This window comes from Mycteria americana, chromosome 22 (genome assembly GCF_035582795.1).
Source record: "Mycteria americana isolate JAX WOST 10 ecotype Jacksonville Zoo and Gardens chromosome 22, USCA_MyAme_1.0, whole genome shotgun sequence".
Classification (NCBI taxonomy): domain Eukaryota; kingdom Metazoa; phylum Chordata; class Aves; order Ciconiiformes; family Ciconiidae; genus Mycteria; species Mycteria americana.
In genome coordinates this window covers 7,565,528-7,580,179 of record NC_134386.1, presented here as the reverse complement: position 1 = coordinate 7,580,179, position 14,652 = coordinate 7,565,528, and the positions used below count along the sequence as shown (strand labels likewise).

General features: G+C 37.5%; 2 protein-coding genes across 2 annotated transcripts; one reads left to right on the top strand and one right to left on the bottom strand.

Moving 5' to 3' along the window:
• Positions 1 to 365: 365 nt before the first annotated feature.
• LOC142419904 (olfactory receptor 2A12-like) lies at positions 366 to 1,340 on the top strand. Its single transcript, XM_075523333.1, has one exon. It carries the CDS (start codon positions 366 to 368, stop codon positions 1,338 to 1,340), a length of 975 nt encoding a protein of 324 aa, XP_075379448.1.
• Positions 1,341 to 5,876: 4,536 nt separating this feature from the next.
• LOC142419903 (olfactory receptor 10C1-like) lies at positions 5,877 to 11,776 on the bottom strand. Its single transcript, XM_075523332.1, has 2 exons — positions 10,878 to 11,776; positions 5,877 to 5,928 (listed from the first exon to the last, which is right to left on the bottom strand). Exons 1-2 carry the CDS (start codon positions 11,774 to 11,776, stop codon positions 5,877 to 5,879), a joined length of 951 nt encoding a protein of 316 aa, XP_075379447.1.
• Between the last annotated feature and the right edge of the window lie 2,876 nt (positions 11,777 to 14,652).

The window sequence follows — 14,652 nt, the reverse complement described above, 5'->3', positions numbered from 1 at the left end:
AATTCCGTTATAAATTCCGTTATTTCTAGCTGAGAAGTAAACAAGGCAACCCAGGACATACTCCACTTAAGTTTAGGCACCTAATAAACATGCTGAATCGAGGGATAAAATGCTATATTATTTTTTCAGTAATCACAGGGAAAAAAGAACTTCTGTTTTTGTATGTTAATCAGCCACCTTTAGTAAGAGCATTCTGTTGAATAATGCTCTATAATGTTGAATAATTAATAGGAATCCCATTATCTGTATGCTGTGTCCAAAATTATGTAGGAAAAATACAATTCTATCCATAGGACAACCATGGATGTTTAATATCTTACCTATGTCTCTATCACAGGCTATTTATTTTGATCACTGAAGAGAGCATGGTTCCAAACAGAAACAGCAGTCAAACATTACTGACAGAATTCACCCTCTTAGGTCTGCCTGGTGATCCAAAGTTGCAGCGATTCGTACTTGGCTTCTTCACCCTTATCTACATTGTAACATTGCTAGGAAACTTACTTATCTTCTGTCTTATCCACCTGGATCCTCATCTGCGTATTCCAATGTACTACTTCCTCAGGCATTTATCTCTCATAGATATGTGTTACCCTTCCAGCACTTTTCTTCCATTGCTCATTAGCTATCTAGCTCAGAGAAGAACTATCTCATTAACTGGCTGTGCAGTTCAAATGTACGTGTTTCTTGTGCTGGCGACTACTGAATGCATCCTCCTGGCAGTCATGGCCTACGATCGACGTGTGGCCATATGTCTCCCGCTCCACTACACAATGACCATGAGCAACAGGAAGTGTGTAACATTAACTTCACTCTCATGGGTGAGTGGCCTGGTACTGCCAATCACACACACCATCCTGACATGGAGGCTGCCTTACTGTGGTCCCAGTGTGATTGATCACTTCTTCTGTGAGGTGCCTGCTGTACTGCAACTGGCATGTGCTGATACATATCTGATCAAGCTGGTCACTCAAGTGGGATGTCTCTTCACCCTGTTGATGCAAGTGGGATGTCTCTTCACCCTGTTGATGCCTACCACTTTCATTGTTTTCTCCTACCTGAACATTTTGGTAGCAATTTTGAAGATAAACTCTGCCAAGGGAAGAGAAAAGGCCTTTTCCACCTGCCTCTCACATTTGATGGTTGTAGTTCTGTTCTATGGAAGTGCCATCTACATTTACATGAGACCAAACTCTTTTCATTCCCCTCAGAAGGACAAAATCATCTCTATCTTATACAATATTCTTACCCCAACGTTAAATCCAATTATTTATAGCCTGAGGAACACGGAGGTCAAGAAAGCATTGGTGAGGCTTATTAGGAGGGAAACATGGCCCTAAGTAACACAGAATATGTCTCATAGAGGTGTTTATGTATTGGGCTCCCATTTAATCATAGAGGGTTGGATTCATAAGTGCATACATTTACAGTGTAGAAATGGCCATCTGAACCATTCATGCTGGACTGCCTTTACAGTTATTAGGGAAAAACAGCACAATTACTATGCAGTTCAACACACTAAATGAGGCATCTGAAAGAATTAAATAAATATTCCTCTAAAATTACCTATTGCTCTCCATTGACTGTTAAAGAAGTCTAGGATGACTATTTCATATACAGATGTCTAAATCACACATTTCTAAAGCTACTTACATGATTTTTTCTCCTGAAATCCCATGTTGTAATAATAATTCGAGTACTGTTACTAGGAAGTGCATGAATATCTTTCTATCTCTTTGCCTTAGCTTAAGTTCTAAAAAAAGATTAAAGAAATGAAATATCCAAACGTAAGCTTCACTGGGAGATGGGAAATGTGAGTGCCATCCATTTCCTCTAATTTTAACTAAAACCTCCAGAAGTCTACAAGGTCTACGATTTCAAAGAAACTTCTTCATGGGGGTAACGTACATGACATACATGATGACATATATGTAATTTAGGATTGTTCTAAGAATTTAACAGTAAGGAGGACTATAATCCAGTGTCTGGAAGGTCTTCTGAGTGTTGCTTAATATTAAACTGTAGCCATTTAACATTCTCTTTTGATGTCTATCTTTGGATGCAATGTGTGACATAATGCAAAGGCTTGCATTATGCTCCCTACTTGATATAGGGTTAGGTTAGTTGCATTGCACTCCAGAATTCTCATTAAAATCTAGGAGCATTAGATTCCTAAGTGATATGAAGAGCCTATATGCCACTATTTATCTGTAGTATAGCTATTTTAGTTTTATAGAAGTTAAACGTTATAAACTAGTCCTGCAAGCTATGGAGTTTTAATCTTTTATTATTTTTAATGTTTGTTATATATAGAATAGATACTATTAGATCAAAAGAAATGACCTAGTCAAACAAACAAGGCACTAAATAGAAACAAAAGACACTGATCCCCTAGAGGTGCTATCATAATTTACAGGGTTTTTTTGTTGTTGTTGGATTTCTAAGAAATTGTCTGATGTGATTCTTCCTATTTTTTTTTCTTTTTACTCACTTTCTTAGTAATTTCTTAGTAAATGTTCCCATTTCAAGTGAATTTTATTGTGAACTAGAGTTCTTAATGGTATTGATTGCCTATGTTTCATAAAAAAATCAGTGTCTGTTCTTCAGTCTGAGGAAGGGGTAATTAGAGCTCACATGTTTTCATGTTATGTAACAGTAGTCAGTTGATACAGTTAACCAACTAAACAAGCCACACCGATACTCTGTTAAAAAATGTTGCTTTCTTTCAAGCCAAGGGATAAAGGACATGGGATGATACTGAGATTACTAGGAAAGTGGCACTAGGTTATAACTAAGAGATGAGAGCATGGGTCACGGTTTTCCATGGAACTTGAGCAACAGCAATGATGGGGGATATGGAACGCACCATGATTATTTTAGTGGGTGTACGTATAACAGCACTATAGAAAAGCAGGGATTGGTTTAGGTACCTAAATGTACTTATGCAGTGCTGCTTAAGGTGCCCAACATTAACTCATCTGGGCCCTAGCTGATGCTTCAGAGTGCACGTCTTTCCTATGCCATAAAGACATCCCTCGATAGTCATCCTAGGAACCTAAGAACACTAAAATGGCTCTAGACCTTTCACGGACCAACAGGCTAAAGGTAGAGGAAATCAAAATCCTTCCCAGTTCCCAGTTTTTCTGTCTGTGCCAACTAGCATTCTATCAAATTATTTCAAAGCCAAATGTAGAGGTGAGACTCATTCTCAACATGCATTTTAGATAGAACTACTCAGTTTTGGAGGTAACAAGAGTTTATTATTGCATGTGCATATCATTACCATCCACTGGGTCTCAGTGCCTGGGAATATTTCCAAGCATGTATAATTTCTTAGTATATAAACTGGGCTATTTTCAAACTAAGCTTAAAAAAACCTCAAAAATTAATTTCAAAATCATGCTTCATATTATACAGTCATTCTACTTTAGTAGAAATTATAAAGAATGACAAAGCATAATATAATGAAGGGGGAATGTGTCAAGGAATAGATGGAATTCATAGAGAATATATGACAAAAATGTCTTGAGGTGATAGATAAAAGTACAATTCGGGAGCAAAGATTGTATTGTCATGAATGTAAAACATAATTTGCATTTTAGATTATTTTGGTTTTGTTTTCATTTAAGTCACTCATTTAATATTTGTATCAGTTAATATTTTCTTCACAAAAAAATTAGAACAATAGAACAATAAAATCATGGGACTATATAAAATATATGGGACTGCTATACAGTTATGGAGGAAGAAACAAACAATGGTTTATAGGCTTTGCTTTAAAAGCTATAGAATCACTCACTTAAGCTTATACATTAGGATGAGATGTACAATGCCTTACTACTACACCTTATAGAGTATTTATTTATCTTTGGTAATTAGGAAGGAATTACAGATAGGTAACTCATATAACACCTTGAGATGGAAAAAAATATTTAGGTTTAGTCTATCCACTTTGAAAATAATTAAAATAATGAGAACTTTATAATAAGAAGAACATTTTGTTAAGGTAGATAGTTCTTAAAAGTGAATTTTAACACTAAGATTTACAGTTTTTCAGGATAGATTTGGAATGGATTCCATTTAAATTTAAGACAGTTAATGTATGCATCTGAATATTTGTATCAATATGTGAGCTATATTTCTAAACGCTGAACAGTGTCTGAAGTGTAGAATCAGTCAATGCAGTCTGGACTTCATTCACAGTTATCCATTTTGAGTTATCTCAGAATATCCCAAAACTTCCACACATATGTGGTAAACACAATGCAGGATGTATGGAAGACCTGTGTTATTTGGGGGGGGAGAGGGCAGGGGGAAGACAACTAGGCAGAGTACTCATATAGAACTAGATTCCTATTTAGGGGCATTTGAATCTTGCCCTCAATGAAGCAATTCAGTTACTCTAAAGCAAATACCTACTGGCTGGATAGCTAAGTAGGTCTCTAGAGTGCATAGACCATATTAAGAAAACCTGAATTGGTTACAATAGAAGTACAGAAGTTTAGCAGCCGTGAAAACTCTTATATTTACTTACCTAAATTTATCAACTGTAATCTTGAGCTTAATCCCATCACTGGTGGGGACCACCATGTTTAAAATGACAGGTTTTGTAAAAAAAAAAGCAGATGGGGTTTATTATTCCAGATAAAGAATATTGATACCTAATTCATGGACTAAGATCTCAATAGTTATATGCTCTATACTTATTGTTTAAATCTAGCCTGATATTTTTCCTTAACATACTTTACAGTCTTCTAAATGCTGTGTGGAATTTTTGTTTTATTAAATACAAGTGCATTTTACTTGCTTTTTTTACTCTGGGTGTGGGCTAATAGATTAATAAATTAAACAGGTTTAAGATTTTTGTTTATATTCGTTCTTCTCACCTACTCTACTAATTGTTAGAAGTATGTGCTGTGTATCTATAATATCTATTTTATACATACAAATATATATTTATATGAATAAAAAGAATTAAAAAAGCAAAAGGAGGATCATAAGAACCTGATTTCCTGACTTCTTCAGGTATTATTGACAATTTCAAATTAAAGAGCTACATCATATATTTGATCTAAATATGTTGGACATGACAGAAAGTCTATTTAGAAATACTCTTCTAAGAAAACACTTCCTTTTTTTCATGGTTTTTCCCAGGGCTCTCATGACATCCTTATTCCTCTTATATATAATAGAATTAATTATGGGGGTAAGAAAAGGTACAGTAGAGACAAAATTTTTTAACCTCTCCTAGCTTGTTAGCTGTCAGAGCACTGTGCACTATTTCCTTTGCCGTGTAGAATATAGAGACAGCAAGAAGATGAGAAGAGCAGGGGGGGAAGGTAATTTTCCTCCTTTCAGCTAAAGAGTTCAGCTAAAGAGTTCATCAAGCTGCTCACAACATGGGATGTGACAACCAAACTAAATAACCCCGATGGTTCCTTTATTGAATCCTATTAGCTATAGTTTGAGGAATGATGAGGTGAAAGGAGCCCTGAGAAAAAGATGGAGGAAAATTAATTTTGTGTGGAAATGAAAGATAATATTTCCATTGTTTCAAGTGGTGCAATTAAAGTTTACAACTCTTCTGCAGTGATGATCAGAAGACAGTAAGGGAATTCTAAACCATCTAAAATGCACCTAGGTGGTGATTTTTTAAGTAGTGGATTCCTACAATAAATTGAACCTGGAGTCCTGTTCAAATACACCCAGTGAAAGCAGATGAATTCCATCCCAAATACAGAAATCCACAAATGAATTAGAGAAGCTATTAGTAATAGCAATAAAAAAGGAGTTGTCTTCCATGTATTTAAAGAGAATGCAAGTTAGTTGCCTAGTGGTAGATATCTAGATTCAGCTGGGATGCTCCAGTGTATCTTCTATGGACTCAAACTGTTCCTACGGAAGAGCAAAGCTTTGTTGTAGGTTCTGTGTCATATCTCACAGACCTCACAGATCTATCCATTATCCTAGGATGTGTGAGATATTAATAGAAGTCTGCCTTCAGGCTATTGAGTCAAGCCTGGAGAAGGAGGTCCCAAGCTGTGTGCATGTGGTTTGTCTTCAACTCATGCCATTTTGGGCACATAAATATTAATCATTTGGAATGTAATCTGACTCCAGATCCAGACACCTATTTGCAGGTGTGTACAAGCCCACTGGATGTCTGAATTCCCATCATAGTCAAAAAGAATGAATCCATAAAGTTAATGTAGCCTGGAGACTGAATCTACTGGAAAAGTGTAGCTGGCATCTATAGTCCACAGTGACAGCTTAGGCACCCACATCAAATGTAGACATTTGGATATTCTGATGCCTAAATAAATATGTTTAGTGTCATTTTAGATGTCCAGGAGTATTGCATCTGTCCCACAAATGCCATTCGAAAATTATATGAGCCTCTTATAACTGTTGTAGATCCCAGTTGTATGTCAGAAATCTTATACCTAATCTATGTTAGGAATCCATGCTAATAATGACTTGATAGATATTGCGACAATCATTCAGAGAGTATATGTGATAAGTTCAAGATGAAATCAATTGTTCCTGAAGAACAGAATTTCTAAATTTATCTTGGAATTTCTGTCTCTCCACCCTTTTATAACTACCACTAAATCACTCCTACTTACCTTTGGCATAGTGAAAGTAAAGATGTGATTAAATCAACAATCCATGCCCTCCATTATAAAAAAATTAAACAGCCTCTCAGTATAAGTCCTTCAGCTTATATCACAGAATCACAGCATCACAGAATCATATAGGTTGGAAAAGACCTTTAAGATCATCGAGCCCAACCATAAACCTAACACTGCCAAAACCACCACTACACCATGTCTCTAAGCACCTCATCCAAACGTCCTCTAAATACCTCCAGGGATGGCGACTCAACCACTTCCCTGGGCAGCCTGTTCCAATGCTTGATAACCCTCTCGGTGAAGAAAAATTTCCTAATATCCAGTCTAAACCTCCCCTGGCGCAACTTGAGGCCATTTCCTCTTGTCCTATCACTTATTACCTGGGAGAAGAGACCGACCCCCACCTCTCTACAACCTCCTTTCAGGTAGTTGTAGAGAGCAATAAGGTCTCCCCTGAGCCTCCTTTTCTCCAGGCTAAACAACTCCAGTTCCCTCAGCCGCTCCTCATAAGACTTCTGCTCCAGACCCTTCACCAGCTTCGTTGCCCTTCTCTGCACACGCTCCAGCACCTCAATATCCCTCTTGTAGTGGGGGGCCCAAAACTGAACACAGTATTCGAGGTGCGGCCTCACCAGTGCCGAGTACAGGGGCACGATCACTTCCCTAGTCCTGCTGGCCACGCTATTTTTGATACAAGCCAGGATGCCATTGGCTTTCTTGGCCGCCTGGGCACACTGCTGGCTCATATTCAGGCGGCTGTCAACAAACACCCCCAGGTCCTTCTCTGCTGGGCAGCTTTCCAGCCACTCTTCCCCAAGCCTGTAGCGTTGCATGGGGTTGCTGTGGCCCAAGTGCAGGACCTTGCACTTGGCCTTGTTAAACCTCATACAATTGACCTGGGCCCATCGATCCAGCCTGTACAGGTCCCTCTGCAGAGCCTGCCTACCCTCCAGCAGATCAACACTCCCACACAACTTGGTGTGGTCTGCAAACTTACTGAGAGTACACTCGATCCCTTCGTCCAGATCATTGATAAAGATGTTAAACAGAACTGACCCCAACACCGAGCCCTGGGGAACACCGCTTGTGACTGGCCGCCAACCGGAGTAAACTCCATTCACCACCACTCTTTGGGCCCGGCTGTCCAGCCAGTTCTTTACCCAGCGAAGAGTACACCCGTCCAAGCCATGAGCAGCCAGTTTCTCCAGGAGAATGCTGTGGGAGACCGTGTCAAAGGCTTTACTGAAGTCTAGATAGACAACATCCACAGCCTTTCCCTCATCCACTAGTATGGTACATTATATATATTTATTATTATCCACTAGTATGGTACATTTATTTATATATAAATATGGTACATTATTTTCTGATTACATCAGCAGTGATATGAAATATGTCTCAAATATGGTTTTACATTTTAAATCACAGATGAGATTTGAAAAGATGATGTATTGAATCTCTTATTACCAGTTCATTTTCTCTTTTAATTCACAGTGAAAAAATATTCTTCATTTTTCTATTTTAATTAATATTTTTCATACAAATTAAGATGTGAATAAAACCAAACACGTTAAGCTTCTGCAAAGAGTTACACCTTGTAATTCTTCCATGGAATTGCAAGCTCTCAAGATGAAAATTCAGATGACATAGAATTCAGAACACTGTACAATTATGGTGTTTATATTTACAATTATTTCCAGGAATGAAGAATTAATTTAAGGAGTCATTCATGTCCTTACCTTTCCAATTACATTTAGGTTTTGAGGATTTAATATAAAGAATTTGATTAACAGTTAGAGAACTTTGCAGTGGCTATGTTCAATCAAATGGCCTCTTCTGAAAGAGTCATGTTGCAAAAATGATCAGACAAAAACACAGTGGGTACACTTAAGGCCTTCAGGGAATAACCTATCTGACCAGATTAGGTATCTATGGCACATATGTCTACATATAAGAAAAGACCAAGGATGTTTAAGGTAAGATTAATTACAACCTAGAATTTTTTTGTTAATAAAGGAGGTCCACACAGATTAGCTAAGATGCAGTAACCAGTACTGCATCTTATAACCAGTTACCTACATTTCACGAGATGAATAATTCTTTAAGAGTTTACATCATTGCTGACATACAATGGGAATAGGATACTTGGCTTTTTTTTTTTTTTTTGGCTGTTTTCTGTTTCTTTTTTTTTTTTATTTGAAAGAAGAAACTCATTTCTTGGTGGAGTCACAGGGAAGATTGGGCTTTTCTAACTGCTGAATACAGAAAAAACCAAAGAAAATTAGTGTAGATCTCAATAAACATGATACTTACAGGATTAGATGAAAGAACGCCCTCTTAGCCTTGCTTCTTTGTTATGTTTCTCTCCTGACTTCAGATAATTTCACTGTAAGATCTCAAGGTTAGCTGCTGCTAGGTTTGAAATTGCTTGAGATAATACAATGAATTACATTAGGCCAAGATCATCAAAACCAGAACAGATGAGGCTGGAAGGGACCCCTGGAGTGCCATAGTTTAAGACTCTCTGCTCAGAGCAGGGCCAACTAGGGCTCAAAGTCTTTCCCAATTGGCTTTTGAATATCTCCAAGGATGGGGACTTCACAGCCTCTCTAGGAAAGCCATTCCAGCATATGACTACCCTAACACTAAAAAAGGTGGGTTTTTTTCTTATTTTTAAAGTAGAATTTCCAGTATTTCAATTGGTGTCCTTTGCCACTGAGAAATCTGTCTATAATTGCAAATATCAGGCCCTTGGGTGGATTGGAGGGCTACAAAATAATCTTTTTAAAGTGACCCAGGGCTATGGATGTAGAACTGCAAGTTCTGGTTCTCAAGGGGAACTTTAACAACCACAAATACTTCACTTTTAAGATATTTTTGTTTTTTTAAAACTTTAGTGCAACAATATAAATTTTGCCCTTCATAAGCAATCTTCATAAGATATTTACAGAACAAAGGCTGCAGAATAGCAGATACACATCTTGAAAAAGGGCCACAAATTCATTAAAACCTTGAGTAGTTGAAAAGTGTGTCTTTTAAAAGAAGAAGCTGCTGGTGAAGCAAGCTGGTGGGTTTATCGGTCCTATTCTAAGTTTTGCTTTTCCATTCATCTCAGGGCTTTTAGTAAAGCAGTGATGGAATATGTGCAAAAAAAAGTATCTGGTGCCTGCAAATCAGCTGGAGCAGCTATGGGAGTAGCTACGGGAGCTGTTTGGTGTTTTGGCAAGGCATTGCATTCTCTTGCATTCTCTTCAAATATATGGAAGACAGCTCCTTTTTTCTTGCTATTACTAATGGTGCTAATTTGGCTTCTCTAATTCATTTGAGGATTTCTGTATTTGGGGTGCAATTCATCTGCTTTCATTGGGCATATTTGAACAGGACTCCAGGTTCAATTTATGGTAGGAATCCACTACTCAAGAAAACACCACCTAGGTACATTTTAGATGTTTTTAGAATTCCTTAACTGTCTTCTGATCATCACTGCAGAAGGGTTTGGGTCTCCCACAGATCCTGAGTAGTATCAGAAAAATGTCTTTCATTACTTAAGGCATTTGAGATGAAATTAAATTGAGATGAAATTGAGATTTTGATCCAAATTCTACACATCATAGACTGTTCTTCATCTATAAAAAATTAAGTCTAGACTTGCTCTAAAAAGTTTACAACAATGACTGAAATTAAGCAAAGATCTCTGGGGCAGGAATGCGATTTTGCACACTTTTTTCCATCAATAACAATCTCAGAACTCATAATTGGTAGTTAGTAATTTCCTGTAGTCTTTATTATAACTTGAATTATGTCTTCTTCTTTCCCCAAAGAAATTTACTAAACATTTTCAGGAAATTAACGCAAACTGATGAAAACTTATTCTTCTCAGTTCTTTCAGTAAAATCAGGCTCTTTTGTTCAAAAAGTCAGAAGCATGTAAAACATATTTTTAAAGTTTCTGACAAATAGCAAGGAAAAAGAAAAATAAAGTATATTTATTTAAGAATTCCTTAAGTATTTGGAAGAAGTTTCCTTTCAAAATCCTAACATAACTCTGCTAATGCTGTCGCTTATAATTGAAAATCTCCACTCTTCTTCCGCTTCCCTCCCCAAAAGCTGAAATGTTCTTGGGAATTATTTGGAAATTATTTTTACTGAACAAGAATTTACAGTGAAAAATACCACCCAAACCACCTGAAACAATGAAAATATTCTATTTCACTTCCACACAAAATGAATATTCCTCCATCTTTTTCTCAGGGCTCCTTTCATCTCCTCATTCCTCAAACTATAGATAATAGGATTCAATAAAGGAGTCACCACAGTATGAGAAAGTGAGAGCAACTTATCAACAGATGCAGAGTAGCTGGATTTTGGCCGCAAATACATGGAGCTTGCTGTACCATAGAAAAGAGTCATAACTAAAACATGTGAGGAGCAAGTGGAAAATGCTTTCTGCTGGCTTTCAGCTGATGACATCTTAAGAATTGTGGAAATGATGCGAATATATGAATAAATGATCAGTAAGAAGAGACCCACAATAGCAAAGACAGCCACGACAATGACTTGAATTTCACTTGGGGAAGTGTTACCACAAAGCAGCTCCAAGAGGGGTTGAATCTCACAGAAGTGGTTGATAGCAAGACCACAGAATGGTAAGCTGAATGTTATGATGGTGTGTACTAAGCCTACAGCAGTCCCACAAATGTAAGTTCCAGCAACCAGGCTTTTGCAGATTCTACTGTTCATAATGATAGTGTAATGCAAGAGGTAGCATACTGCCATGTAACGGTCAAATGACATGGCAGCCAAGAGAAAACATTCTGCAACTCCAAAGAAAAGGAAGAAAAACATTTGCATTGCACATCCTATTTTGGAAATACCTATTGTTCCCACCATTAAATTCTCAAGAATCTTTGGGACAATGACTGACAAATAGCAGATATCCAAATAGGACAGCTGAGCGAGGAAGAAATACATGGGGGTGTGAAGGGTGTTATCACCATTTATGATCAGAGCAATCACTGTGTTAGCCATCAAGGTGAGGATATAAAGAGAAAATAAGACTACAAAGAGCAAAGAATGCAGGTGAGAGACTTCAAAAAAACCAAGGAGCTTGAATTCACTCACTTCACTGAGGTTCATGGGAATCATCCCTCTTTGGTACTTAGTAGAACTATTCTCTCTTCATTTTAGGGCTCAGTAGTTGATGAGGTTGTAAACAGCCAGGCAAAGTGGCAATCAAACTACAATTGGCCGATTGAATAGGCAAATGGATGAGTAGAATATATAGAAATTATCCAGATTTTGAAAAGATCTGAACAGATTATAAAAGCTTCTAAAGAAAATCAGGCAGTCTTATGCATATAATTTCATCTCTTTTTTGGCTGATTTTTCTTCTTTCATAGCATTGCCTTTGAAGTTTGCACATTTACTACTGTCTTCAAATTCGCAGCTACAGTTTTTACCCTGTAGAACAAGAAAAAAAAATGTTTATAGCAGATATCTTTTTATGGACTAATCACTTCAAGTTTCAACAGCACCAGTGCATCAGTAACAGCATTTGAATATTACAAAGATAATTTCTCTGTTATCTAAGTGGTCTGCTCCAGGGGATGATTGCTTCTCCCAAGGTCAATTGGTCCAAAGTATCTTGTGACTATATTCATAGGTAGGCTACACATCATGAGAAGGGTTAAAGGGCCATTAAAGACAGGCTTGCATGCACAAGGTTTACTTGTGGGATCCACAGCTGATGGCAATCATGTATTCTGAAGTTACCTTGTGGGGAGGGTGGTGGAACAAGAGGAAGAAAGAGAAAATAATGACGGGGTCTCCAGAAAAGCATTCTTCTCCAAGCACTTTTTCCAGATTATTTTCCCCAGCACTATATACTGTCCACTGAGACTCGCTAGTGCTGATTGGAGCAATAAGGGATAGTTGTTACTCCCAGGTTGGTTGCTAAGGGTGGTGTATGTATATTAGTTGGACTCACAGACACCCCTTGTGTCTGTGAGTCTCTCCAGGCTTAGGTAACTTGGAGCACACTTCTATATAAACCCAGATGTCCTACTGGAATAGCAAGACCCGTCTTTGGCTTTGAAGTAATTACTATTAATCACTCAAATTAATGAGAGAGTTGTCACATAAGCTCATCTTATTTATGCTTTCTCAGCAAAATTTGAAGGGGAAGCTGTAGGGAGAGAGGTACAGTCTACATTCTTTTGGGGATATAAATCCTGCTGAGATAGGGGTGGAAGGCTGGGCCAAAAACACACAGTGAAAACTAGTGAGGTCCCATTCATACTGCCAAAAAGAACAGTTCTTGAACTAATATAAACACTAAATTGTACCAGCTTCAGTGTCAGAAAGAATGATCCCAGAAGCAATCTAGTTACCCATGTGTTGTGGACCAGGAGAAGAACTCAGGATGCAGTTGCTATTGCTGCTTTTCCCACGTTAAAATTTAGAACTAATTTCAAACCCATCACATGGTGAACAATCAATTCCCATAGGCGAGAGTAAAAAATGTATTTCATAGTTCAGTAGCTCTTGAAGATTAGTGAAGAAGAAAAAGGCTGTTTTAAGTAGCTTATCTTGCAGGACTTTGATAAGTGAATACCAAATAGCTATGCTCTTAACATCTCTTATCAACAAGAAATCTGTACCATGGTTTTCTCTGCTATAAGTCTCATGCTTTTGACAGTCCTCAGAAGCATGACTTTACATAAATTACAATAACAAAATTACATAACTGAGTTGGAATTTATTTCCAACTTATTTCCAATTTATTTCCAGGAATGTGACTGACCTAACATGCAGATGAATAACTTCATACATCTGTGACATGAAAACCTACCACTGACTGTCCTTAAATGCTCCATGGAAAAATTGTAGAAAATGTTTAAATCATGACTTCTATAAGATTAAGAATTTCATCACTTTCATCACTTCATCACATATTTCCAGGGCTATAGACATATCACAGTATAAGTTTCCTCATGGTCTAGCTTTTGAACTCCAGATTAAAGATAACCAAAAGAATAACTTCAGTAAATTCATTCCTCTGAGCTTCCTTGAAATGCACTTACTATTGCTGAGGAACTAACCTACTTTTTAACTGCTGAAGATATGTATTATGAATACCGCCTCTACCCATAATCCTTTCTAAAGTTTTCTTAATATTCTCAGAACTAAGAAATGGTGCTTTTAAGACTCCTTTTGAAAACTGAATTCATTCACCTGTCTTCAGATATCTAAAATGTAGACACCTGTTTTTGAGGTATTTGTTTAGATTTTTTTTATGCTCAATTGTGAGGTCTTCTACAGGGTGTTTAAGATCATCCTCTGGTAGATGAGACTAATCATGTTTTAAATTGGACTGTTTCTCCCCTTTGACTATAAAGGAAGGCTAAAGCACTTGGCCCAGATACATATCTTTTTAGTGTAGATATCTAAGTTAATACCTGATTATTCTCATCCTGTTTTGTGGCACAGTTGATTTGGTCACAATGTTTTCCACGTTATTGTTACAACTGTTTTTTGGGACCAGAGGAGCTGGGGAAAGGTAGCAGAACATCAAAATCATTATTTCCATTTTCTCACCAAGAAGTCAGGGGCTTTTTGGAAAGTAAGTAAGAGATAATTGCATAGTATTGATTGGGTAGATCCACCCTGCAAATGTAGTTTGTGGACCCTGAATTTTGACTAGTCCTGTAGACATAGCTGCCCTATGTTTCAGATAGAAATCCTCTTTAGGCCCGGGTTTTAACTACACAGCAGTGGCAGACCCATAGAATAAAGTCACTACACTCAGGTGGGTGGAACAGGTAGAGAAGGCCTAGATTTTCCTTGTGGAAGACAACACCTTCCAGACCACCCTGATGATTCTAGGGTAATGATCAATAAAAAGAGGTGACTGCAATTGTCAGGATGATCATTGCACTGGCTCTGGCTGGGATGGAGTTAATTTTCTTCATAACAGCTCCTGTGGTGCTGTGTTTTGGATTTGTGACTAAAATAGCGTTGAT